The 23,869-nt window shown below is 44.2% G+C and overlaps 3 protein-coding genes across 5 annotated transcripts in view; all 3 read left to right on the forward strand.

Moving 5' to 3' along the window:
* Nucleotides 1-23,869, forward strand: part of LOC118395477 (zinc finger protein 311-like) — a 103,198-nt gene that overhangs the window by 4,138 nt on the left and 75,191 nt on the right. The gene's annotated exons all lie outside the window — the stretch shown is intronic.
* LOC118395475 (zinc finger and BTB domain-containing protein 41-like) overlaps nucleotides 1-23,869 on the forward strand; it is a 55,498-nt gene that overhangs the window by 3,478 nt on the left and 28,151 nt on the right. The window contains exon 1 of one of the 2 annotated variants that reach the window (XM_052465092.1): nucleotides 22,234-22,873. The exons of the other annotated variant lie outside the window; for it this stretch is intronic. Coding sequence (XP_052321052.1) covers nucleotides 22,594-22,873 — 280 coding nt within the window. The 5' untranslated portion in view covers nucleotides 22,234-22,593. Of the gene's footprint in view, nucleotides 1-22,233; nucleotides 22,874-23,869 lie in introns of those variants that run through there. 2 annotated transcript variants of the gene reach the window in all.
* Nucleotides 9,060-16,288, forward strand: LOC118395478 (PR domain zinc finger protein 14-like). 2 transcript variants are annotated; one of them, XM_035789293.2, is made up of 3 exons: nucleotides 9,060-9,606; nucleotides 9,779-9,909; nucleotides 11,088-16,288. In XM_035789293.2, exons 1-3 carry the CDS (start codon nucleotides 9,312-9,314, stop codon nucleotides 12,318-12,320), a joined length of 1,659 nt encoding a protein of 552 aa, XP_035645186.1. In that variant the 5' UTR covers nucleotides 9,060-9,311; the 3' UTR covers nucleotides 12,321-16,288. The 2 variants fall into 2 exon arrangements, with proteins under 2 accessions (XP_035645186.1, XP_035645187.1); XM_035789294.2 differs by having other exon boundaries at nucleotides 9,061-9,582.

The following is a 23,869-nucleotide window of genomic DNA, read 5'->3' on the forward strand; positions in this document are numbered from 1 at the left end:
GGCACACACACACTATCCATGTCTCAGTTGTCTCAGAGCATAACATTCCTTCTTTAACTTGTCTCCTCCCCATCATCTACACTGATTGAAAGGGATTGAAACAAGTGAGGTCAATAAGAGATCAGATGAACGCTATGATTGACGTCACATGTTAAATACACTTCAATCAGTATTGATGAAGTGGAGGAGGCAAGTTAAAGACTTTCATAAACTCTTTAGTGTCCATCACATGTGATCTCACCCTATTCTGCATACAGTTGACAGCGCTTCATAACCTGTTCAACCTCTCTTTCGTGTCGTCTGAGATTCCCAAAGATTGGAAAGCAGCTGCGGTCATCCCCCTCTTCAAAGGGGGGGACACTCTTGACCCAAACTGCTACAGACCTATATCTATCCTACCATGCCTTTCTAAGGTTTTCGAAAGCCAAGTCAACAAACAGATTACTGACCATTTCGAATCTCACCATACCTTCTCTGCTATGCAATCTGGTTTCAGAGCTGGTCATGGGTGCACCTCAGCCACGCTCAAGGTCCTAAACGATATCTTAACCGCCATCGATAAGAAACATTACTGTGCAGCCGTATTCATTGATCTGGCCAAGGCTTTCGACTCTGTCAATCACCACATTCTCATCGGCAGACTCGACAGCCTTAGTTTCTCAAATGATTGCCTCGCCTGGTTCACCAACTACTTCTCTGATAGAGTTCAGTGTGTCAAATCGGAGGGTCTGCTGTCTGGACCTCTGGCAGTCTCTATGGGGGTGCCACAGGGTTCAATTCTTGGACCGACTCTCTTCTCTGTATACATCAATGAGGTCGCTCTTGCTGCTGGTGAGTCTCTGATCCACCTCTACGCAGACGACACCATTCTGTATACTTCTGGCCCTTCTTTGGACAATGTGTTAACAACCCTCCAGGCAAGCTTCAATGCCATACAACTCTCCTTCCGTGGCCTCCAATTGCTCTTAAATACAAGTAAAACTAAATGCATGCTCTTCAACCGATCGCTACCTGCACCTACCCGCCTGTCCAACATCACTACTCTGGACGGCTCTGACTTAGAATACATGGACAACTACAAATACTTAGGTGTCTGGTTAGACTGTAAACTCTCCTTCCAGACCCATATCAAACATCTCCAATCCAAAGTTAAATCTAGAATTGGCTTCCTATTTCGCAACAAAGCATCCTTCATTCATGCTGCCAAACATACCCTTGTAAAACTGACCATCCTACCAATCCTCGACTTTGGCGATGTCATTTACAAAATAGCCTCCAATACCCTACTCAACAAATTGGATGCAGTCTATCACATTGCAATCTGTTTTGTCACCAAAGCCCCATATACTACCCACCATTGCGACCTGTACGCTCTTGTTGGCTGGCCCTCGCTTCATACTCGTCGCCAAACCCACTGGCTCCATGTCATCTACAAGACCCTGCTAGGTAAAGTCCCCCCTTATCTCAGCTCGCTGGTCACCATAGCATCTCCCACCTGTAGCACACGCTCCTGCAGGTATATCTCTCTAGTCACCCCCAAAACCAATTCTTTCTTTGGCCGCCTCTCCTTCCAGTTCTCTGCTGCCAATGACTGGAACGAACTACAAAAATCTCTTGAAACTGGAAACACTTATCTCCCTCACTAGCTTTAAGCACCAACTGTCAGAGCAGCTCACAGATTACTGCACCTGTACATAGCCCACCTATAATTTAGCCCAAACAACTACCTCTTTCCCAACTGTATTTTATTTATTTATTTTGCTCCTTTGCACCCCATTATCTTTATTTCTACTTTGCACATTCTTCCATTGCAAAACTACCATTCCAGTGTTTTACTTGCTATATTGTATTTACTTTGCCACCATGGCCTTTTTTGCCTTTACCTCCCTTCTCACATCGTATATAGACTTGTTTATACTGTATTATTGACTGTATGTTTGTTTTACTCCATGTGTAACTCTGTGTCGTTGTATCTGTCGAACTGCTTTGCTTTATCTTGGCCAGGTCGCAATTGTAAATGAGAACTTGTTCTCAACTTGCCTACCTGGTTAAATAAAGGTGAAATAAAAAAATAACCAATATACACTTACTAAATGTACCTACACACCAACAAACACCTACTGCACACGTCAGAATAGTTTAGTCAGGTTTGTCTGATGACTTTTGGCTTATCATAGCTGACTTATTTTAACCCACATTTATGTCCACCATGATGGGTTTAAAAACAATGAAGTCATTCTGTAACTACAGTACAGGACTGAAATGTAGTGGGGATGGGTAAACACTCCATGTTGAAAGTGTTTCCATTATCTGTGTGTACGTACGTACCCGAGGGAGTGTATGTCTGTATAATCTGTATCACCTGTCTCTTCCAGGAGGAGGAGGGTCCAGAGGTGCTGCTGGTGAAGGAGGAGGGGTGTGAGGAGGGTCTGGGGAACCCTGAGGGGACCATGGTCATGGAGGGCAACCAGACTACACCTCCTCCTGAACCCACAGAGGAACCAGCTGAGCAGCACAGGACCACACACAGTCTCACTGAGGTGAGCCCACTGTGAACTACTGTCTGATGGTATGAGGTCAGGGGTTCCTGTATCAGCATTCCTACTCTGAGACTCTTTGTGGATATGGGCCCAGGTCTTCATTAATTATTCTTAAGTGTGGGACCATGCCTTTGAATTATCAAACCATTAAAGAGTGTCAAGTAATCAAATAAATTAACACGTTTGCATAGTACTCATATCAATCCCTCATTGCCCAATCAGAAGATGCTCCATAGCAGGGTGCTCATATCAGATTTCTTGATCCAACATCCTCTCACCCTGTATCTCTTACAGTCAGTAGACATGGAGGATGGGAAGCCTGATCTGCTGCTGGTCAAAGAGGAGACCATAGAAGATGAACCAGAGAGCATTGACCTGCTGAGTGGACTAAAGATGGGGGAGCAAGGTAAGAGAGAAATACATGCAGTAATAGATCTTCAATGGGAATAGTGATGCACCTGGCTATTGTTTTATATTTTTCTTCATTTATAAAATTAAATCAATACAACTTATGTTTATATACAAAAACATACAGGTGGTTGGGTGGACGCTAAAAGTGGAGACTGGGCGGCCATCTTGGTTTCCCAGACCAGTGCAGCCAAGAGCTCAGGGGACAACATCAATGAGCAGGGCAGGACCAGAGGTGACATAGTGGAATCCAGTGGATGGTACAGCGTCCTCAACTCTGGGCTGGGGAACAACACTGTTAACCACAACCAGAAACAGACTGTCAAACACAAAACAACAACCAAACTTAGTCTCCATGACAACAGACTGGCTGAGACCAGGACGAGGCGTAGATTTTGTCAGTGGGGACGGGGAGGTAGTGGTATGCGGCAGGACAGAACAGACACAGACTCGGCTAGCGATGCTCCGTCCTGCTCCTATAGTTGTGATTCAGAGAGACTGATGGTGCCTCAGCTTAACCCCCTAACAGTTGCTGCCTTCAGCCTGCCTTCTATAGGATCCATCAACTGGAACATGGACTCTGCGACAACACAAACACTCCCTGGCCTTCGTTCTCCTCACACTCCCCTAATGTTAAACCAGACCTCAGACAATGCCAGTGCCTCAACACTAAATGGCTACACAAGACCATTGACAAATGACAGTAGTGGTAACGGTGTCAGTAGATCCAGTGGCAAAGAGAAGCGCTTTCCGTGTCCATTCTGTGGGATAGCCTTCAGTTTCCCAAAACAGGTGGAGATCCACCAGAGGATGCACACAAAACCGTTTGGCTGCCACCTGTGCAGGGCCAGTTTCTCTGACTCGTCCAACCTGAAGAGACACCATAGAGTCCACACAGGGGAGAAACCGTACAGCTGCCCCCAGTGTGAGAAGAGATTCTCCCACCGACACCATCTGAAGAATCACCTGAAGGTCCACATGGGAGAGAGGCCGTAGGCACTGCTGTAAGAGGTTCTCAGAGAGGAGCTACCTCAGGATACACCAGCAGAAAATTCACACCACCCATGTATAGAGTATAGTGACATGTAATGTAGTACTAGTTTGTTTGTATTTAATTCTGATTATTTTGTATGTATTAGGGAACTGGATGAAGTGAACTGAGGAAATAATGAGTGATGAGGCAGAGTTGTGAAGATGAACCTTTTACAGAGTATTCTAAAATGTATTTTATCAAAGCGAGGGTACCAGATGTACAGAAAAGATATCGTGATAACAGTGAGGAGTTATTCTACTTGTCATAGATCGTTTTTTCAAGTAGGGAGGGGGTAGAGTAAGTTTAACCATGTTTTACATTCAGCATCACTCTGCCAAGGCAAATATAGTATTCTTTCTAACAAATATCTACATATACACTGAAGAAAAATATAAATGCAACATGTAAAAGTGTTGTTCCCATGTTTCATGAGTTGAAATAAAACATGTTTCAGGGGACGCATGACTCGATTATCTCCTCTCCCGAGCCCGTTGGGGAGTTGCAGCGATGAAACAAGATCGTAATTGAAATTGAGAGATAAAGGGGGTAAAAATAAATAAAAATACACATGTGCAACTTGTGCTGGGGGCAATAAAAGGCCACTCTAAAATGTGCAGTTTTGTCACACAACACAATGCCACAGATGTCTACATTTTTTAGGGAGCGTGTAATTGGCATGCTGACTGCAGGAATGTCTACCAGAGCTGTTGCCATTGAATGTTAATTTCTCTACCGTAAGCTGCCTCTGTTGTTTCCAACCGGCCTCGCAACCGCAGACCACGTGTACAGCGTCCTGTGGGCAAGCGGTTTCTAACGTCAATGTTGTGAACAGAGTGCCCCATGGCGGCGGTGGGGTTATGGTATGAGCAGGCATAAGCTACGGACAACAACACAATTGCATTTTATTGATGGCAATTTGAATACAAAGAGATACCGTGAAGGTATCCGTGACCAAACATCTGTATTTCCTGTCATGTGAAATCCATAGATTAGGGCATAATGAATTTTACTTTATTTACTTTACTTTTTTTAACTTTATGAAATTGTTGCATTTATATTTTTGTTCAATATATTTCAGGATGTTGTGTGTCCCTGGAAATAATCTGAATTTATTGAAACATTTTTTAAAACATATCTTGTCGAAAAAGAAGTGGTCTCTTGGCACAACTTACAGTGCCTTGCAAAAGTATTCATCCCCCTTGGCGTTTTTCCTATTTTGTTGCATTACAACCTGTAATTGAAATTGATTTTTATTTGGATTTCATATAATGGACATACACAATAGTCCAAATTGGTGAAGTGAAATGAAAAAAAAAAACCTTGTTTCAAAAAATATAGATATTTTTTAAATACGGAAAAGTGGTGAGTGTATTCATCTCCTTTGCTATGAAGCCCCTAAACAAGATCTGGTGCAACCAATTACATTCAGAAGTCACATAATTAGTTACATAAAGAATACCTATGTGCAATCTAAGTGTCACATAATCTCAGTATATATACACCTGTTCTGAAAGGCCCCAGAGTCTGCAACACCACTAAGCAAGGGGCACCATGAAGACCAAGGAGCTCTCCAAACAGGTCAGGGACAAAGTTGTGGAGAAGTACAGATCAGGGTTGGGTAATAAAAAAAAATATCAGAAACTTTGAACATCCCACAAATCCATTATTAAAAAGTGGAAAGAATATGTCACTACAACAAACCTGCCAAGAGAGGGCCACCCACCAAAACTCACAGACCAGGCAACAAGGCATTAATCAGAGAGGCAACAAAGAGACCAAAGCTAACCCAGAAGGCTCTGCATAGCTCCACAGCGGATATTGGAGTATCTGTCCATAGGACCACTTTAAGCCGTACACTCAACAGAGCTGGACTTAACTGAAGAGTGGCCATAAAAAAAGGCATTGCTTAAAGAAAAAAATAAGCAAACACATTTGGTGTTCGCCAAAAGGCATGTGGGAGACTCCCCAAACATATGGACGAAGGTACTCTGGTCAGATGAGACTAAAATGTAGCTTTTTGGCCATCAAGGAAAATGCGATGTCTGGTGCAAACCCAGCAGCTCTCATCACCCCGAGAACAACATCCCCAAAGCATGGTGCTGCCACGACCATGCTTCACTGTGGGGATGTTTTTCCCCATCGGCAGGGACTGGGAAACTGGTCAGAATTTAAGGAATACAGGGAAATTCTGGAGGGAAATCTGTTTCAGTCTTCCAGAGATTTGAGACTGGGACAGAGGTTCATCTTCCAACAGTACAATGACCCTAAGCATACTGCTAAAGCAACACTTGAGTGGTTTAAGGGGAAACATTTAATGTCTTGGAATGGCCAAGTTAAAGCCCAGACCTCAATCCAATTGAGAATCTGCTATGACTTAAAGATTGCTGTACACCAGCAGAACCCATCCAACTTGAAGGAGCTGGAGCAGCTTTTCCTTGAAGAAGGGGCAAAGATCCCGGTGGCTAGATGTGCCATACCCCAAGAGACTTGCAGCTATAATTGCTGGGGTGAATAGTTGTGCACATCAAGTTTTCCATTTTTTTGGTCTTATTTCTTGTTTGTTTCACAATAAAAAAATATTTTGTATTATCTTCAAAGTGGTAGGCATGTTGTGTAAATCAAATGATACAACCCCCCCAAAAAAAAAAATCAATTTTAATTCCAGGTTGTAAGGCAACAAAATAGGAAAAATGCTAAGGGGGTGAATACTTTTACAAGCCACTGTACTCCGGGTATGGGGTGACTGAACACCTTCCCCTGCAACTGGATCCTGGACTTCCTGACAGGCCGCCCCCAGGTGGTGAGGGTAGACAACACATCCATCACACTGATAATTAACATGGGTGCCCCACAAGGGTGCGTCTCAGCCCCCTCCTGTACTACCTCTATACCCACTACTGTGTGGCACAGTTCCAACTGCATCATCAAGTTCGTTGACGACACGACAGTAGTAGGCCTGATTACCAACAATGATGAGATGGCCTACAATAGAGGTAGGCACTCTGATGGTGTGATGCCAGGTATCAACCTCTCCCTCAACATCAGCAAAACAAAGGAGCTCATTGTGGACTTCAGGAGGAGCCAGACTGGACACACCCCCATCATCAATGGGACTGCCGTGGAGACGGTCAAAAATGTTAAGTTCCTCGGCGTGCACATCTCCGAGAAGCTGAAATGGTCAAACCACACAGACACTGGTAAAGAAAGCTGGTAAAGAAAGCAAGACAGCGGCTGAAGAAATTCTGTCTGTCCCAGAGGGCCCTTGAAGTGTTCTACAGGAGCACCATTGAGAGCATATTGTCGGGCTGCATCACAGCCTGGTACGGCAACTCCACCACCGCTGACTGCAAGGCTCTACAGAAGGTGGTACGCTCAGCTGAGCACAACATTGGGTTCACATTGCCTGTCCTCCAGAATACCTACAACACCAAGTGTTGCAGGAAGGCCAAGAAGATCATCAAGGACCTCAGCCACCCAAGCCATGCCCTGTTCGCCACGCTTCCATCACTCAGACGTGGGCAGTATGGCAAAAACTGTCAGACTGGCTGATAGCTTCTTCACCCAGACCATCAGGCTGCTGAATAGTCACCACTAGGCAGCTACCCCCCCACACACACCCTGGATTTCCTACCCACTCCCCCCCCATTGACCTGCATTGTTGGAGAATTTCACAGTACCCTGCCATTACATCCATCAATTACACCTGTGCATGTGACTAATAATCTAGTCAATACATTTATTTACTTGTCTTGGTGAAAAGGTTTATAAGGAAACATGATTCTTATAAACCGTTATGCTTTTCTGTACAATCTTTGTTTGCAGTCTGCAGTCCATGAAGACCTGCTGATATCCAGTGTTGCTGGTGGGATTGACTGGACCTCTGAAGGTCGCATACCCTGGCCCCGGATCAGGAGCCATTACTCTTCCTTCCCGAGTCGGAACCAAGACCGAACCACGAGGGACAGAGACCCCACCACCACACAGAACACAACCAGTGGACAGGTGGACTGAACAACCTCAGTCCGGTTGGTCATCAGAGAGACAGAGACTCCAGTCAGGGATCCAGTCTGCAGCCCAGACCCTTCTCTTCACAGTCTCAGCGCAGAGAAGAACAGGGCCTGGGGCTGATAGAGATAGACCCTCCTGTTCCTATGATACAAACACCACAGTATCCATGATGAACAGAGCAGGTCACCCTGGGCTTTAGCCTTCACAGAGAGTGGTGGGAGACCCCCCAAGTGGTAGTCTTTCAAGAAGTATCTTCTCCTTCAGGATCTCATTTAATGCCTAGTAACTGAGTTCATAAGAAGCCTAGAGTTGGACCTAGGTCTAGCCTTCCTCGGTTACCTTATTTTTACCCCATTAATAGAGATCATGTTCGGATGGGCATTCACCACAAGAGGTACCTAGCCTATAACACAGCACACAATCCTAACGATACCCAAACAATGGCTAGAGGTCAAGGAGGGAGCTCAAAGACTAACCACCTGAGGGTGGTGACTCCTGCTTCTACCTCCTCTGGTGTCATTGGGTCACAACGTGGGAAGCCGTGCGTTAGGACAGACGAGGCCAAGCGCTTCACGGAGACGACTTATGTGAAGAGGCACCAGATCGTTCACACCAAGGAAAGGCAAATCAAGTGCAATTTATGTTACAAGAGCTTCCCCTTAATGAGTTACCTAATCAGACCTAGGAGTGTCCACAAGTGGCTGAGATGTACAAAGGGAACCATTCTTTATCTGACATAGTATAGTTATCATGTGTCTTGGGGTGAGGGTAATTAACCACATACCCCTCGTTAACCCTTTGTTAAATTGTCATTTGAAACAGGATTGTGTAACTACCTGTTTTTATATAGACAGTAAACCTAAGCTATATCAAGGACAGTTTAATATTTACCTTACTGAGCTGAATAAAGTAATATTATTTTGTACTCTTACTAACACAGTATTATTTCTAAACATGAGCTTAAAAGATATTGACCGTAGTTGAATTTATGTGTAACGTAATAAGCAGTACCGTAGTTCAAAGAACAGCACGCATAATTTTTTATTGTATTTCACCACACCCTTTGACCTATGACTTATGCCAATACGATCCTCTCTATTCAGTGTAAGCGGAAGTGAACAGCGACAACAAACTATTTCCAAGTTAGCATCGTCATTTAGACGTTTATTAACACCCTGGACCTCAAAATATGACCAATCGAACCGTACAGCATAGCATACTTACCTCAGGTAGTATTTAATTTGCGTTGGAGACAGGACTTGGGGTTGATAGATGTTATCTAGGTAACGCTGCTAACGTTGGCTAATTGTAACCGTAACGTTATGATTTTTCACACTCAAATAGCCTCCATCGTGGAGGTGCTAGCGAATGCAGCCGTGGCAGAGATCTGTAAACTAGTAGACGACGACTATGCAGTGTTTCGTTTAGAAATAAGTCAAAGCCAGAAAGAAAACGGCGCATTGAAGAGGAAACTTCAGCTATTGGAACTAAAGGTGTCGCGGGAGCGCGCAGAGAGGACAATGCGAGAGCGCATCATCGCCAGTCGTCCCAGAAGTGTCAAGATCCTCGACCGATATAGAGGAATGGCAAGAGGTACATTTTGCCCGGTCCCTCCCTGTATGTGTTTGGATAGTATTCAATAATTCCTCTGATTACTTAGCGATCTTGCAAGAAGTTACTAAAAGTGTTACCTAACATCCTTGACAATTCTAGACATTGTCAGTAGTGTCCAATATACAGTTGAGCATTGACGTTGGCTAACCTAAGCACCCCTCAATCACTCTCTCAGGTGAAGGACATCTCACTGGACGCTACAGGAGCTTTGGGAAGCCAGCGGGACACAATACATGGAGAGATGACCAACCAATCACCTTTGATGAGGGGAGAGGAACCTCAACCCAGCACATCATCACGATAGAGGTAAGCATAATAGTGTGTCAGAAAGGATTCATACCCCCTGACTTATTATACCGTTTGTTGTGTTATACCCTTAATCCAAAATGGATTCAATTGCTTTTTTCTCTCACCCATCTACACACAATACCTTATAATGACAAAGTGAAAACATGTTTTTAGAAATGCCAGCATCCTTTAGTCGCCTCTCCACTGTTGACGTTGAGACTGGTGTTCTGCGGGTGCTATTTAATGAAGCTGCCAGTTGAGGACTTGTGAGGCGTCTGTTTCTCAAACTAGACACTAATGTACTTGTCCTCTTGCTCAGTTGCTTATCGGGGCCTCCCACTCCTCTTTCTATTCTGGTTAGAGCCAGTTTGGTTTAAATAATGCAAAAACACAGTGTTGGAGAAGAAAGTAAGTGCAATATGTGCCATGTAAAAAAGCTAACGTTTAAGTTCCTTGCTCCTATGATGAGAACATTTGAAAGCTGGTCGTTCCTTTTAACGTGAATCTTCAATATTCCCAGTTAAGAAGTTTTGGGTTGTAGTTATTATAGGAATTATAGGACTATTTCTCTCTATACCATTTATATTTCATATACCTTTTGACTATTGGATGTTCTTATAGGCACTATAGTATTGCCAGGCTAATCTCAGGAGTTGATAGGCTTGAAATCATAAGCAGCGCTGTGCATCAAGCATTGCTGAGAGCTGCTGGCAAACGCAGGAAAGTGCTGTTTGAATGAATGCGTATGAGCCTGCTGCAGCCTACCACCACTCAGTCAGACTGCTCTATCAAATATTAAATCAGAATTAATTATAATAAACACACAGAAATACGAGCCTTAGGTCATTTATATGGTCAAATCCGGAAACTATCATTTCGAAAACAAAAGCTAGCTAGCAACTTACTTTGGCTCCTTGCAGCCACCGGGTCCTTTTGATGCTGCACTCTCGAAACAGGTGGTCAGCCTGCCACGCAGTTTCCTCGTGGATTGCAATGTAATCGGCCATAATCGGCATCGATGTACGTCCTCAATAGCTTTGCCCATGCTAAAACAGGATTTTGGGCACTAGAGTCCTATCTATCTCTGTGGTACATCCTCATTTATTGGCCATAACGGAGCTTGTGCGACTTCCCTGTGATGTTGTTATCCAATTCAACTCATGTACCTGTAATAACCTCCTCTCTTCTTGTGTCAGTCAGCAGATGTTGTGGCGGCAGGTTCTGGAGGATCGTCTCTGGTCAAGCAGGAGAGGACTGAAGGGGAGGATCCACAACACAGCAGAGACATCCAGACTGGAGAAGCGGCTGTAGTTGCACCCCTTGTTACCACGGAGGACCACGTGACCGCGGTGCAGCCCAGGACCCGACGCATCATCACGGAGGTCAATGGAACGCTGAACGCCGTCGTCAAGTCAGAGACCGACACAGAGACTTTAACTGTAACACAAAGGCTCTTACACACAGGATCTGACCACAGATCAGACCCAGAGAGACTGGGGCTGAGGCCACTGGGCTGTCCTCTGGCTCCCAGTTCAGAGTATTTACTTTACGGTAACCCAAATCCGAGGATGGTTCATTCCCATCGGGACTCAGGTGACGCATTAGAGACTGGCAGTGATCCGTCTTGTTTTTACGCTACAGAGATGGACCCTGACAACATGCCCTTGGGTTTAGAGACACAGACTGATCTGTCTAGAGGGGACTGGAACCGGTACAGTAGTCGTGTACACTCTGAAGGGTGCCTAGATAAGAAAGGAGAGGGTCTGGTTGTAGATGAAGTGATTGTGAAAGTGGAGGGCGACGTTCCTCCCACATGGAATGCAGATAGTCACCTAGGAGACGGACACTCACAGGGAAGAGATTTCTTAGATTACAGGGAATGTTTAGAAACTAATCCAAACGTCACAACCCACTCCCCTTTACTCGTGCTCAGAGATCGTGACCTCGTGTCCACATCGATGGGGCCTTCCGATTCACACAACTGCCTTTTTGATCAGGTATTGAACTCAAATGACAGGGCTACAGCCCAGGCTCAGGAAGGGGCAGCCACATCAGGCAATGTTAAAGAGAAACGGTTCCTCTGCATGTTCTGTAACAAAGGCTTCAGCTGCCCCCAGAAAGTGAAGATCCACCAGAGGATCCACACAGGGGAGAAACGCTTCAGGTGTACCCAGTGTCATATGCGCTTCGTCCAGGCTGGTGACCTGAAGAGGCACCAGAGGGTCCACACAGGGGTGAAACCCTTCAGCTGTACCCAGTGTAATATGCGCTTCGCCCAGGCTGGCCACCTGAAGAGGCACCAGAGGGTCCACACAGGGGAGAAACCCTATAGCTGTCCCCACTGTGAGAAGAGGTTCTCCCGACAGGACCAGCTCAAGATGCACCTGAAGGTCCACACAGGAGAAAAGCTGTTTGCTTGTACGCACTGAGCTACCTCAGGATACACCAGCAGAAAAAACATTCCACTTTTGAGCATAGAAAGTAACCATTCCACTCGATAGCTTCTGACGTTTAGATCAAACCCTGCATTAAGTCCAAGATTAGTTTTCATTGTTGTCTGCAGAAAAGATCGACAGATGCGTTTGGAATAACGTCAGTAACAGAATCTGTGTTGAATATTCCTGGGTAGAATATTGCATCAAGACATTGTGTGATATAAGGCATATTTAAGCCTAAAAAGTCAAATTCAATTGTATTTGTTACATGATTCATAAACAACAGGTGTAGACTAACAATGAAATACTTACAGATCCTTATCCAACAATGCAGAGTTAAAGATGCATTTTTATAAAGTAATTAGAGTAAAAAAATAGACAAATTAACAATAACGAGTAAAAATAACATGGCTACAGGGAGTAGCAGCACCGAGTCGATGTGCAGGGGTACGAGGTAATGGAAGTAGCTATGTACATATAGTTAGGTACTAGGCCTTACAGATAATTATGTGTGGGGCACAGAGATGGGGTAGTCATTTAAAAATCATGTTAAACACTATTATTGCACACAGTGTCCGTATTATGTGACTTGTTAAGCACATTCTTTTGTCCTGAACTTATTTAGGCTTGCCATAACAAAATGGTTGAATACTTATTGACTCAAGACATTTAAACTTTTAATTTTTCTATAATTTGTAAACATTTCTAAAAACATAATACCCAATGCCATACCAAGCGGTGAGGCAGCCAGTCAAGATGCTCTCAATGGTGCAGCTGTAGAACTTTGAGGATCTGAGGGGTCCATGCCAAATCTTTTCATCCTCCTGAGGGTGAAGAGGCATTGTCGTGCCCTCTTCACAACTGTGTTGGTGTGTTTGGACCATGATAGATCCTTAGTGATTTGGACACCGAGAAACTTGAAGCTCTCGACCTGCTACACTACAGCCCAGTCGATGTGAATCGGGGCTTGCTCGGCAATCCGTTTCCTGTAGTCCACGATCAGCTCCTTTGTCTTGCCGACATTGAGGGAGAAGTTGTTGTCCTAGTACGACACTGCAAGGTCTATGACCTCCTCCCTATAGGCTGCCTCCTTGTCATCGGTGATCAGGTGTACCACCGTCGTGTTGTCAGCAAACTTAATGAGGGTGTTGGAGTAGTGCACGGAAGTTGTGGGTGAACAGAGAGTAAAGGAGGGGACTGAGCACGCACCCCTGAGGGGCCCCCGTGTTGAGATCAGTGTGGCGGATGTGTTGTTGCCTACCCTCCTGGTTGGGATCTGCACGTACGGTCACTGTGGGGACGACATTGTAAATGCACTTATTTATGAAGCTGGTGATCAATGTGGTAAACTCTTCAAACAGTCCTGTAGGTTAGCATTACCTTCATCGTACCATTACCAGTACCACTTGCACTTGTACTTCCCGTTTTGAGTTTTTGCTTGTGTGCAGGAATCAGGAGGATAGAGAGTAATGGTCAGATTTTCCAAATGGAGGGTGAGATTTGTGTTTCTGTGTGTGGCGTAAAGCTTATCTAGAGGTTTTTTTCGCCTCTAGTTGCATTAGGTAAAACGGATATCAGTTTCACTACATTAAAATCACTGGCCACTAGGAGCGCCGCTTCTGGATGAGCATTTTCTTGTTTGCTTATGGCCCTATACAGTTTGCATCGGTTTGTGCTGTTAAATAGACAGCTACGAAAAATATAGATGGAAATTCTCTTAGTAAATAGTATGTTCTACAGCTTATCATGAGGTATTCTAGCTCAGGCTAGCAGCATCTTGAGATTTCTTTAATATTAGAGATTGCGCACCAGCTGTTGTTAACAAAGACACACCTCCCCCCTAAGTTTACCCAAAGCTGCTGCTCTCCTGCCGATGCATAGAAAAACCAGCCAGATGTATATTATCCATGTCCTTGTTCAGCCAGGACTCAGAGAAACATAGGATATTACAGTTATTCAGGTCCCGTTGATATGATAGACTCGAACAGAGCTCGTCCAGTTTGTACTCCAGTGATTGTATGTCCGCCAATAGAACGGAGAGCGGATGTGGTTTATTCACTCCGCGACGCACATCAGGGTGCCCGCAAATCAGCCTGGTTTACGCCGCCGCCTCTTTCTCCTCTAAGTCTCTGGGATTATGGCCAGGTCGGGTGTAAGCAATATGTCCCGCGCCGCCGACTCATTGAAGTAGAAATCTTCATCAAAATCAAGGTTAGTGATCGCTGTTCTGATGCCCAGAAAACTATTTTAGATCATAGGAAATAATGGCGGAAACATTATGTACTAAAAAAGGTAAGATCAGCTAAAAGAAAAACACAAAATAGCTGAATTGGTCAGGAGCCCGTAAAACGGCAGTGATTACAGTCCAGTAGGGCTGTAATGGTATTGTATTCGTACACCTCGGTTCGGTCCGCACTGTGAACCCAAACGAATATATAGGCCTAATGGCTTCACAGTCGATTATAACTGCGATGGGCACAGATTTGTGGATAAAAAGTTAATAGTACTGCTCAACTGGAATAGCCTATGCAGAGTGGCGGATATAGCTTGTTGGCCAATCACAAGTCATTAAAGCGACACTACAGTCATATAGTCTCCTTGTGTGGCTAAGTAAGCACTCCTTACTTGCCACTGACAGAGGGCGACATGGGGGTGGCGGAACATAGCTGGTCGAGGAGGGCTCCCAGCTGACTTTGTTGACACTACTTGTCAATCCTTCTTTCTGTAAATATGTTACCCATATTTATTGGTGGCTGTTAGAAAACTCACAGGAAGGGAATTCTATATCTCCAACCCATCCCCCAGACTGTGCCAGAGAGACTTGGGGATCATAAACTGTCTCTCCCAAACTCCCAGTGACCTCTGCTACCAGGCCACCGATAGGTTGCTAGGGGGCAGGACACCTGACAGTCCTTCTGCCTGCTCAGGTCAGAGCCTTCTTAGTCTCTCTTCAAGTGGACAAGACTGTTGTATTGCAGGGACAGAAAAGCACATCCATCTCATATGTCCTCTGGAAATAAAAGTTATTTAGTGTGTGTAACTCTGTGGGGTTGCCTTATTCCTCTGACCGGGAAAATCTACAGAGCGCATCACAGGTACTTCCTGTTTGAGCTTCTGTTTGTAAACAGGAAGCAGGAGTGTAGAGTTATCATCTGATTTGCAGAAGGGGAGACGAGGGAGGGCCTTGTATGCTTGCTTGTGGGTTGAGTAACAGTGGTCTAGGACTTTATCGCCACGAGTGGCAAAGGACAAGTGTTGATAGAAGTTGGGTAGGGGGAATACCTAGTCTGAAAGCCATGTTTCAGAAAAAGAGAATATTGCAGTTACGAGAGTTTCGTTGGTAGCAAATCCATGATCGGAGGTCATCGATCTTATTATCAAGTGACTGGCCAATAGAATCGAGGGAAGTGGTGGCCGGTTTTCCCTTCGCCTTAGTCTCACCAGGGCGCCCGCTCTCATCCCTCAAGCCCGAAGATTGTGTCTTAGGTACACAAAGAACCCTGGGCAGATGAGTCGAAGTCCGGAATTGAGGTTAATAACTGTCAATCTGATGTTCAGAAGTTCTTGTCAATCATAAGAAATGATAGTGAATACATTTAGTGCAAAAAATGTAACGATTAACGCCAAAAGAATCACAAAATAGCAAAATGAAGTTGGAGCTTGCAAGATGGCAACCATACAATACAGTACGGCACCATCTTTCATATTTTGGGCCTTCTTTTGACACCGCCTGATACAGAGGTCCTGGATGACGGGGAGCTGGTCCCCAGTCTGTTACATATTGTGGTTGTACTGTGAATGCTTTATGATGTTCTCAAATGCCTATTTCATTACTCAACTACTTCATTTTTTTTCCCAAGACACTTTTAATGAGAATTTATGCAGTTTATGGAGTTTTGTGTTGTTTTCATATGTTGTATTTAACTTGTTTATGTTAAATAAACACAAAATGGAACTTTTCATTCTAAGACTCATTGAGACGGTTTAATATACATCTTTTGTGGAAAAATTCTTACACAGGGACAATCAAATGAATCATTGTTTGTTTACTGTCAGTGCTGGAGAGGTTTCAACCAACTCAGTGAACCACAGTACACATGTCAATCAGGAGCTCTCCCTGGGCAGACCCAGCAGTTGCCTTACATACGGCTATACACAGACAAGTTATTTGAGCATAATTAATTAATCATTACCGTTTCATAACATGTGACAGACCAATACCTCATGAAGCTTCTCCTCTCTATGCTGAGACATCTTTAGTTTGTTCTCAAAACAAGGTCTGGGCGTACTGCCAAATTGCAGCTCCTGATAAGAGGAGGAATTGTTCAGTCAACCACTTGCATGAGCACAGAAATTGGTTTATAGAACAGCACATGAATAGAATACAGAAATGTGTTATAAGAAAAGCACAAACATTAAAATTCCCATTACACATCACATCTGACCTCGCCCTATTATGCATACACCGACAAAGTGTTATAACTTAAGGTTACTTTCATATCCCCGGTTCTCTTTCAAATACTTGTTTCGATATCACATATGGGGATTCGTCAGGATCACCAATACTCTTGGAAGGACCTATCAAAAGTGTATGTTGGAGACAGACAGGTATAGTGGCGAATGAGGTGAGGTCCTAACCTCCTTTATAAGGAGCCATTCTCCCACCCTTGGGTCATTCACAAGCATGCTTCTCTTCCGCCTTTGCGAGCAGGGAAATGCGATATTACATCTCACTCATATTATCAGGGAAGCAGGGTTATGAAAGTAACCTTAAGGTCTTTCAAATGCTTGCTTTTTTTAACCCCTTTTTCTCCCCAATTTCGTTGTATCCAATTGGTAGTTAAGTCTTGTCTCATCGCTGCCACTCCCGTATGGACTCGGGAAAGACGAGAGCTGTGCATCCTCCGAAACAACCCAACCAAGCCGCACTGCTTCTTGACACAATGCCCACTTAACCCGGAAGCCAGCCGCACCAATGTGTCGGAGGAAACACTGTACACCTGGCGACAGTGTCAGTGTGCACTGCCCGCCACAGGAGTTGCTAGTGTGCGATGGGACAAGAACATCCCTGCCGGCCAAACCCTCCCAATTGTGCGCCGCCCTATGGGTCTCTCGGTCGCGGCCGGCTGCGACATAGCCTGGACTTGAACCCAGAATCTCTAGTGGCACAGCTAGCACTGTGATTCAGTGCCTTAGACCACTGCACCACTCGGGAGGCCTAGCCAGGGTAGTCTTAACATCAGCAACCCTCAGAGGCTCTGAAACTAAGGGAGTAAGCACCAACAAAATGACTGTCTCCCTCACCATTATAAATCAATATAATAGTTCCGGCAGGATACCATTGAAGAGAGAAAGACCTTTCGAGGGTGGCAGCCCAATGAGCGAAAATCACAACACCCTAGCATGAGCTCTCGTTCAATCCAAGTAGATGTGCAATGCGCATACTGGACAATGATGGGGACGCCCTTCTGGGGAAGGTGACAGGCGAAAAGCCATAGGTTCCAAGCTGTCGCCAATGAGAAAATGTCGACCTGGGCCAAAGGATGGGGTTAAGTACATTAACCTGAAAGACCCTGGGCATTATACAGGTGCAAACAGTGTCTGGTAGAGCACAGTCCATACACTCAAAGGACACCACAAAGTATCTTAAACACAATAGACATGTCCCAGGATGACTGAGTTAGCAACGTGCCCCCCTAGAAACGACATAACAGTTACGGATAAACTCTATTACTGTTCGTACCTTGGCAAGCCAATAAAAGCGACTAGAGGACCTTAACAAACCATCTCTCCATCCAGAAAAGTCCTGCAGGGAACATAAGACCATGGGAAACAGTGTAGGAAGGAACAATCTGTTTCGTCATACCACTAAACTCAACAACTGTAAAACAGAGAGTGTGCACTCTCTTCCAAGTCGCGGGCCCTTACTTCCTTTTTAAACATTTTATTACTGGCTATGCTAAAGCATCTGGGTGAGGTAAGAAAATTGCTTTGATCTCTTTGGTAAAAACCCTGAATGACGATAGCTGCCAGGACTGGTCGTGAGCAGGGTGTAGCTCCCGACCGGAAAGTCACTGGTCATCGAGGGACTCGAAGATGAGGGGAAGGCACTATTACCTTGCTCCGTTTATACGGGAAAAGGAGGGTAGGCAACATAAGAGGAAAAGCATACGACATCACCCTATTTTGATGGGTGTGTCAGCTCTTACCCCAGATGGGGTGGTCACCGGTATGGGGATGGGGTCTCCCAGGGCCCTCACAGGGTCATTGCTTTTACCAGGCTGCAGCAAGTCAGTCCGGATAGATGCGGGAAGCAGGCTTTCTCGGGACAGAGCAGCCAGCGGCTGACCTAAGACGTCAGGCAGTATAGCCGGAGGAAAAAGGAAATGACTGCTAAGTAACTGGTATGTCTTGGCCCTGCTCCATGGAGGAGGTTTGTCAAGAGCGAAGATACTTTTGCATATATAGTGTATGTAGACACCTCTTCAAATTAGTGGATTTGTCTATTTCAGCAATACTTGTTGCTGACAGGTGTATAAAATCGAGCACACCGCCATGCAATCTTCATAGACAAACATTGACAGTAGAATGGCCTTACTGAAGAGCTCAGTTGTTTTCAACGTGGCACCGTCATAGGATGCCACCTTTCCAAGTCAGTTCGTCAAATTTCAACTCCATATTAATGCCCATGATTTTGGAATGAGATGTTCTACGAGCAGGTGTCCACATACATTTGGTATGCTAACTCCTGTAAAATGGGTAGGCAGAGGCCCGGTTGCGTGAACCAATCGCAGTAAATTCCAAACGAGAAAAATCGAAAGCTTTGTGGATTAGAGTGTACCAGATAGCTGTTTGGGGCTCTGGCGCCTTGGTGAGGGCGCCGTCCCATCCCCCTTCTTCTCTAAGACCTAGAAAGTAAAGTAAATCATTATTATACTGACTGATCTCTAGTTAAATGGAGAGGGTTCTCCATAACAGATCCAAGTTATCTTTGCCATGTAGAGGAAAAACACATCTCAGAACCTAAAAAGGGCTGAGAGGGTTTCACAGTGAGCCCTGGAACCATGTTCTCCCGTAGAACAGGGATGAAAATATGGTTAGGGTTCCCCTGCCTTGTAGTCCATAGCAGTGGTTTTCAACTGGTGTACTTGAGGAACTCTCAGGAGTGCCCCAAAACTATGGGACTCCCAATCACGGCCGGTTGTGATACAGCCTGGAATCGAACCAGGATGTCTGTAGTGACGCCTCAAGCACGGAGATGCAGTGCCTTAGACCACTGCGCCACTCGGGAGCCCATAACAAAAAAAGACTACAATTTACATACATTTAAAAACATTAACATGTAATGTATGTGTGTGCATCTATCAGTTACACATACATGTTCAGTACATACACACAACAAGTAGGTCACATGAGGTAGGCGTCATGCCATAAGGTGTTGCTTTATTTGTTTTTTGATCATCTAGACAGGTGAAGATCTGGTCCTCGATCAGGACTTCTACTCAGAGACTCTTTGTGGATACAGTCCCAGGTCTTGAATCATTTTACATTAAGTGTGGTACCATCTCTTTGAATTATCAAACCATTAAAGTGTCAAGTAATCAAATCAACTAACATGTTTGAATAGTATCAAACAAACTAACATGTTTGCATAGTACTCATAGCAATCCCTCATTGCCCAATCAGAAGATGCTCCAAAGCAGGGTGCTCATATCAGATGTCTTGATTCAACATCCTCTCACTCTGTATCTCTTACAGCCAGTAGACAAGGAGGATGGGAAGCCTGATCTGCTGCTGGTCAAAGATGAGACAATAGAAGATGGACCAGAGAACATTGACCTGCTGAGTAGACAAAAGATGGCCGACGCATCTTAGCCTCCCGCCAACCATCTGCAGGAAGAGGTTTTAACCCATAACAGGTGCTGCCTTCAGCCTGCCTTCTATAGGATCTATTAACTGGAACATGGACCCTGTGACAACACAGACACTCCCTGTCCTTCATCATCCTCACATACTCTTAATGTTAAACCAGACCTCAGATAATGCCAGTGCCTCAACGCTAAGTAGCTACACAAGCCCTTTGACAAATAACAGTAGTAGAGGCGGAATCAGTGAAGGTGGCAGCACCAAAGAGAAGCGCTTCCCGTGTTCAATTTTCTCAAACTGTTGGAGGATGCACATGGGGAAGAAATCAATTGGGTGCCACCTGTGCCAGGTCAGTTTCTCCCACTTGTCCAACCTGAAGAGGCACCAGAGGGTCCACACAGAGGGGAAATCCTACAGCTGGCCCCAGTGTGGGAAGAGGTTCAGCATCAGGTGACGATGCCCCCGAAGGTCCACACAGGAGAGAGGTCGTTTACTTGTACTAACTGAGGGAAGAGGTTCTCAGAGAGGAGCTACCTCCGGATACACCAGCAGAAAATGCACAAGGCCCATGTACAGAGTATAGTGACATGTAATGTAGTACTAGTTAGTTTGTAGTTAATTCTGTTGGTTTTGGATGTATATGGAACTGGATGAGGTGAATTGAGGAAATAATGAGTATGATGAAGCAGAATAGATGATATGGTGATGGTGTCTGTAAAAATGCTTCACTGATGAAGAGTCAACCTTATCCTGTTTGATGCTGGTGTTTTATAATGAGATGATAGTGCCTTAATTAATGTTTACTTGACATGAATTAGTGAAGCTGTGTGTAATGTAATGTTGAACCTTATCCAAAGTATTCTAAAACACATTTTATCAAAGCGAGGGTACCAGATTTACAGAAAATGTAGTGTTAACAATAGTGACAAAAGTTATTTTTGTCACATATAATTTTGTGCAATAAAAGTACTGTACTTCATGTTATGTGAGTGTAACCATTTTGTTGAAATGAAATACAAAATCAACATTCTTTTTTTGTTGTTCATAATTTTAGGGACTGAGTTTCCCTTCTCTCAGTCGAACCAAAACATTATACTTCATTCTTAAATCAACACACATGGACATGTTTTTTTATTAAACTCCAATGGCTCCATATTGTTAGGTACTTGAATCACAGTGTTAGAGATGGGCTTGACTGTGGTTAACATTTTATAATATCATGTCATGTCTGTGTGTACAGCAGAGTTTCTAATATAAACCTTTATGCTTTTCTGTACAATTTGTGTTTACAGTTTGCAGTCCATCAGGACCTGCTGATATCTAGTGTTACTGGTGGGAGAGATTGGACCTCTGAGGTCACAAACCCCGCCCCCTTGGATCAGGAGCCGTCGGTCTTCCTTCCTGAATCGGAACCAGGACCCAACAGTGAAGGACAGAGACTCCACCACAACCACCACACAGAACACAACCAGTCGACAGGTGGACTGAACAACCTCGGTCTCTCTGATGACCACCAGGACAGAGGCTCCAGTCAGGGATCCAGTCTGCAGCCCAGACCCTTCTCTTCACAGTCTCAGTGCAGGGATGGAGCAGGGCCTGATAGAGATAGACCCTCCTGTTCCTATGATACAAACACCACAGTATCCATGATGAACAGATCAGGTCACTCTGGGCTTCAGCCTTCACAGAGAGTGGTGGGAGACCCCCCTGGTGGTAGTCTATCAGCAAGTCTGTCTTCTCTTTCAGGATCTCATATGGTGACTGGGTTCATAGAAGGCCTGGGCCTAGCCTTCCTCAGCTACCTCATGAATACAGACAGGGTCAGGATGAGCGTTCACCATGAGAGGTACCTAGCCTCTCATGGGGTTTTGGGATAAATGGTGAAAATAAGGTTTAAGACAAGTTTAGGATATATTTTACATTTTGTTCTATGAGATATCATCTGTCAGGTAACATGACCTTTATGAATCCTTTGTGATCGTTTTGATTACATAAATGCTTCAGAATTCCCCAAAAGTGATGTTAGCTGATGAATCAGATCTCCTAAGCCTCATATCTGCTCTGATCTTGAAATATATCCTGATGAATGTGTAATGTCACAAGCAGTACCGTATTTAAAAGAACATCGCGCAAACGCTTTTCATTTAACCACACCCCTGGGCTACAACATCCTTTCACCTCCGTGTAAACGGAAGTAAACTGTGACCAAGGAGATTTCCACGTTAGTTTTTATTTTTGTTATTTATACGGTTTTTGACACCATGGAACTCTAAATATGACTCGTTTAACTGCACAGCATCACATACTTACCCAGTGTAGTCTTTAATTCGCGTTGGAAACAGGACTTGGTTGTTAAATGTTATCTAGGTAACGCTTACTAGCTGCTAAGGGTTAACTAACAATGGCTAACGATATGGTTTTTCACACTCAAATAGCCTCCATCATGGAGGTACTAGCGAATGCAGCCGTGGCAGAGGTCTGCAAACTCGTAGATGACGACTATGCAGTGTTTCGTTTGGAAATAATTCAAAGCCAGAAAGAAAACAGGTCATTACGGAGGAAACTACAGCTTCTGGAACTGAAGGTGTCACGGGAGCGCGCAGAGAGGACAATGCGAGAGCGCGTCTTCACCAGTCCCAGAAGTGTCAAGCTCGTCGACGCATACAGAGGAATGGCAAGAGGTACATTTCGCAGAATAGTCCCGGCGATGTATGAACATTATTTTCACTTTTTCATAAAGCATATAATTTGCAACACTTGTACAATTTGGGGCCCTGAACATTTCAATACTATCCAGCTGCAGCCCTAAAGTATGACCTGTGACTAAAACTAGCCTGTCAACAAAACCAGTACTATCGCCATCTACTTGTATGTGGTAGGGATTAAGGATGATTCTACATCTATCTTCTTTCCCTGAATTCGTTATTTTATGACTACAGAAGTAGAAAACAAATTCATAGAAAAAACACCGATTATCTCAGGACACCATCGCGTTTGATCACAATCACGTATATTTATGCAATACATTTTCCAAAATGTATGTATAGAAAACTTACAATGATGTGTATGTCCGAAATAATCCGTTTGAGGTACTGAAAATGACAAAAACAAACACATTAAAATGAACTCAGTGGAAACGTATCATAATTATTGATAAATTGATGAGGACATTCAGTTATTAATCATGTAAAACAGTGGTATGATATGCCATGACAATTTTAGCAATTGTATTTCTCTTGCCGTGTAGACAATTGGGTTCATATGAGAAAAATAAGCCTGATACCAGTTTCTGCATAAGTAAATATTTACACTTAAAGATGATGATGATAACAGGTTATAGCTATAAACATGCCAGTCTAGTGGTTTTAAAGGCAGCAGTAGCGCTGAAATGTTAAACCTACAGTAACTGTGAGGTTTTCCCTTTTGCCTCTCTAAAACAGAATCAAAGTTACAACAATACCTAAAAAACGAATCAGAAATCTTTCACATACTGACACTGTATCAATAATGTATCTTACCGCTATGACAAACATACCTCACTTTTTCGATCCACAAAATCTTAGTATGAACATGTATATTGTAACCCTAATGTCCATTTTTTAAATACACTCAATGCTTCTTCAACAAAAAGAATGAAGATACATGACAGAGATGATAGAATCCCTCTTCTCTTTTCT

This window comes from Oncorhynchus keta, chromosome 16 (assembly GCF_023373465.1).
Source record: "Oncorhynchus keta strain PuntledgeMale-10-30-2019 chromosome 16, Oket_V2, whole genome shotgun sequence".
Classification (NCBI taxonomy): Eukaryota; Metazoa; Chordata; class Actinopteri; order Salmoniformes; family Salmonidae; genus Oncorhynchus; species Oncorhynchus keta.

Coding starts and splice junctions, on each gene's coding strand:
- LOC118395478 (XM_035789293.2), top strand. CDS start 9,312: ATGATTTTTCACACTCAAATAGCCTCCATCGTGGAGGTGCTAGCGAAT. Junction 9,607..9,778: donor ATTTTGCCCGGTCCCTCCCT/GTATGTGTTTGG, acceptor TCACTCTCTCAG/GTGAAGGACATCTCACTGGA. Junction 9,910..11,087: donor AGCACATCATCACGATAGAG/GTAAGCATAATA, acceptor TTCTTGTGTCAG/TCAGCAGATGTTGTGGCGGC.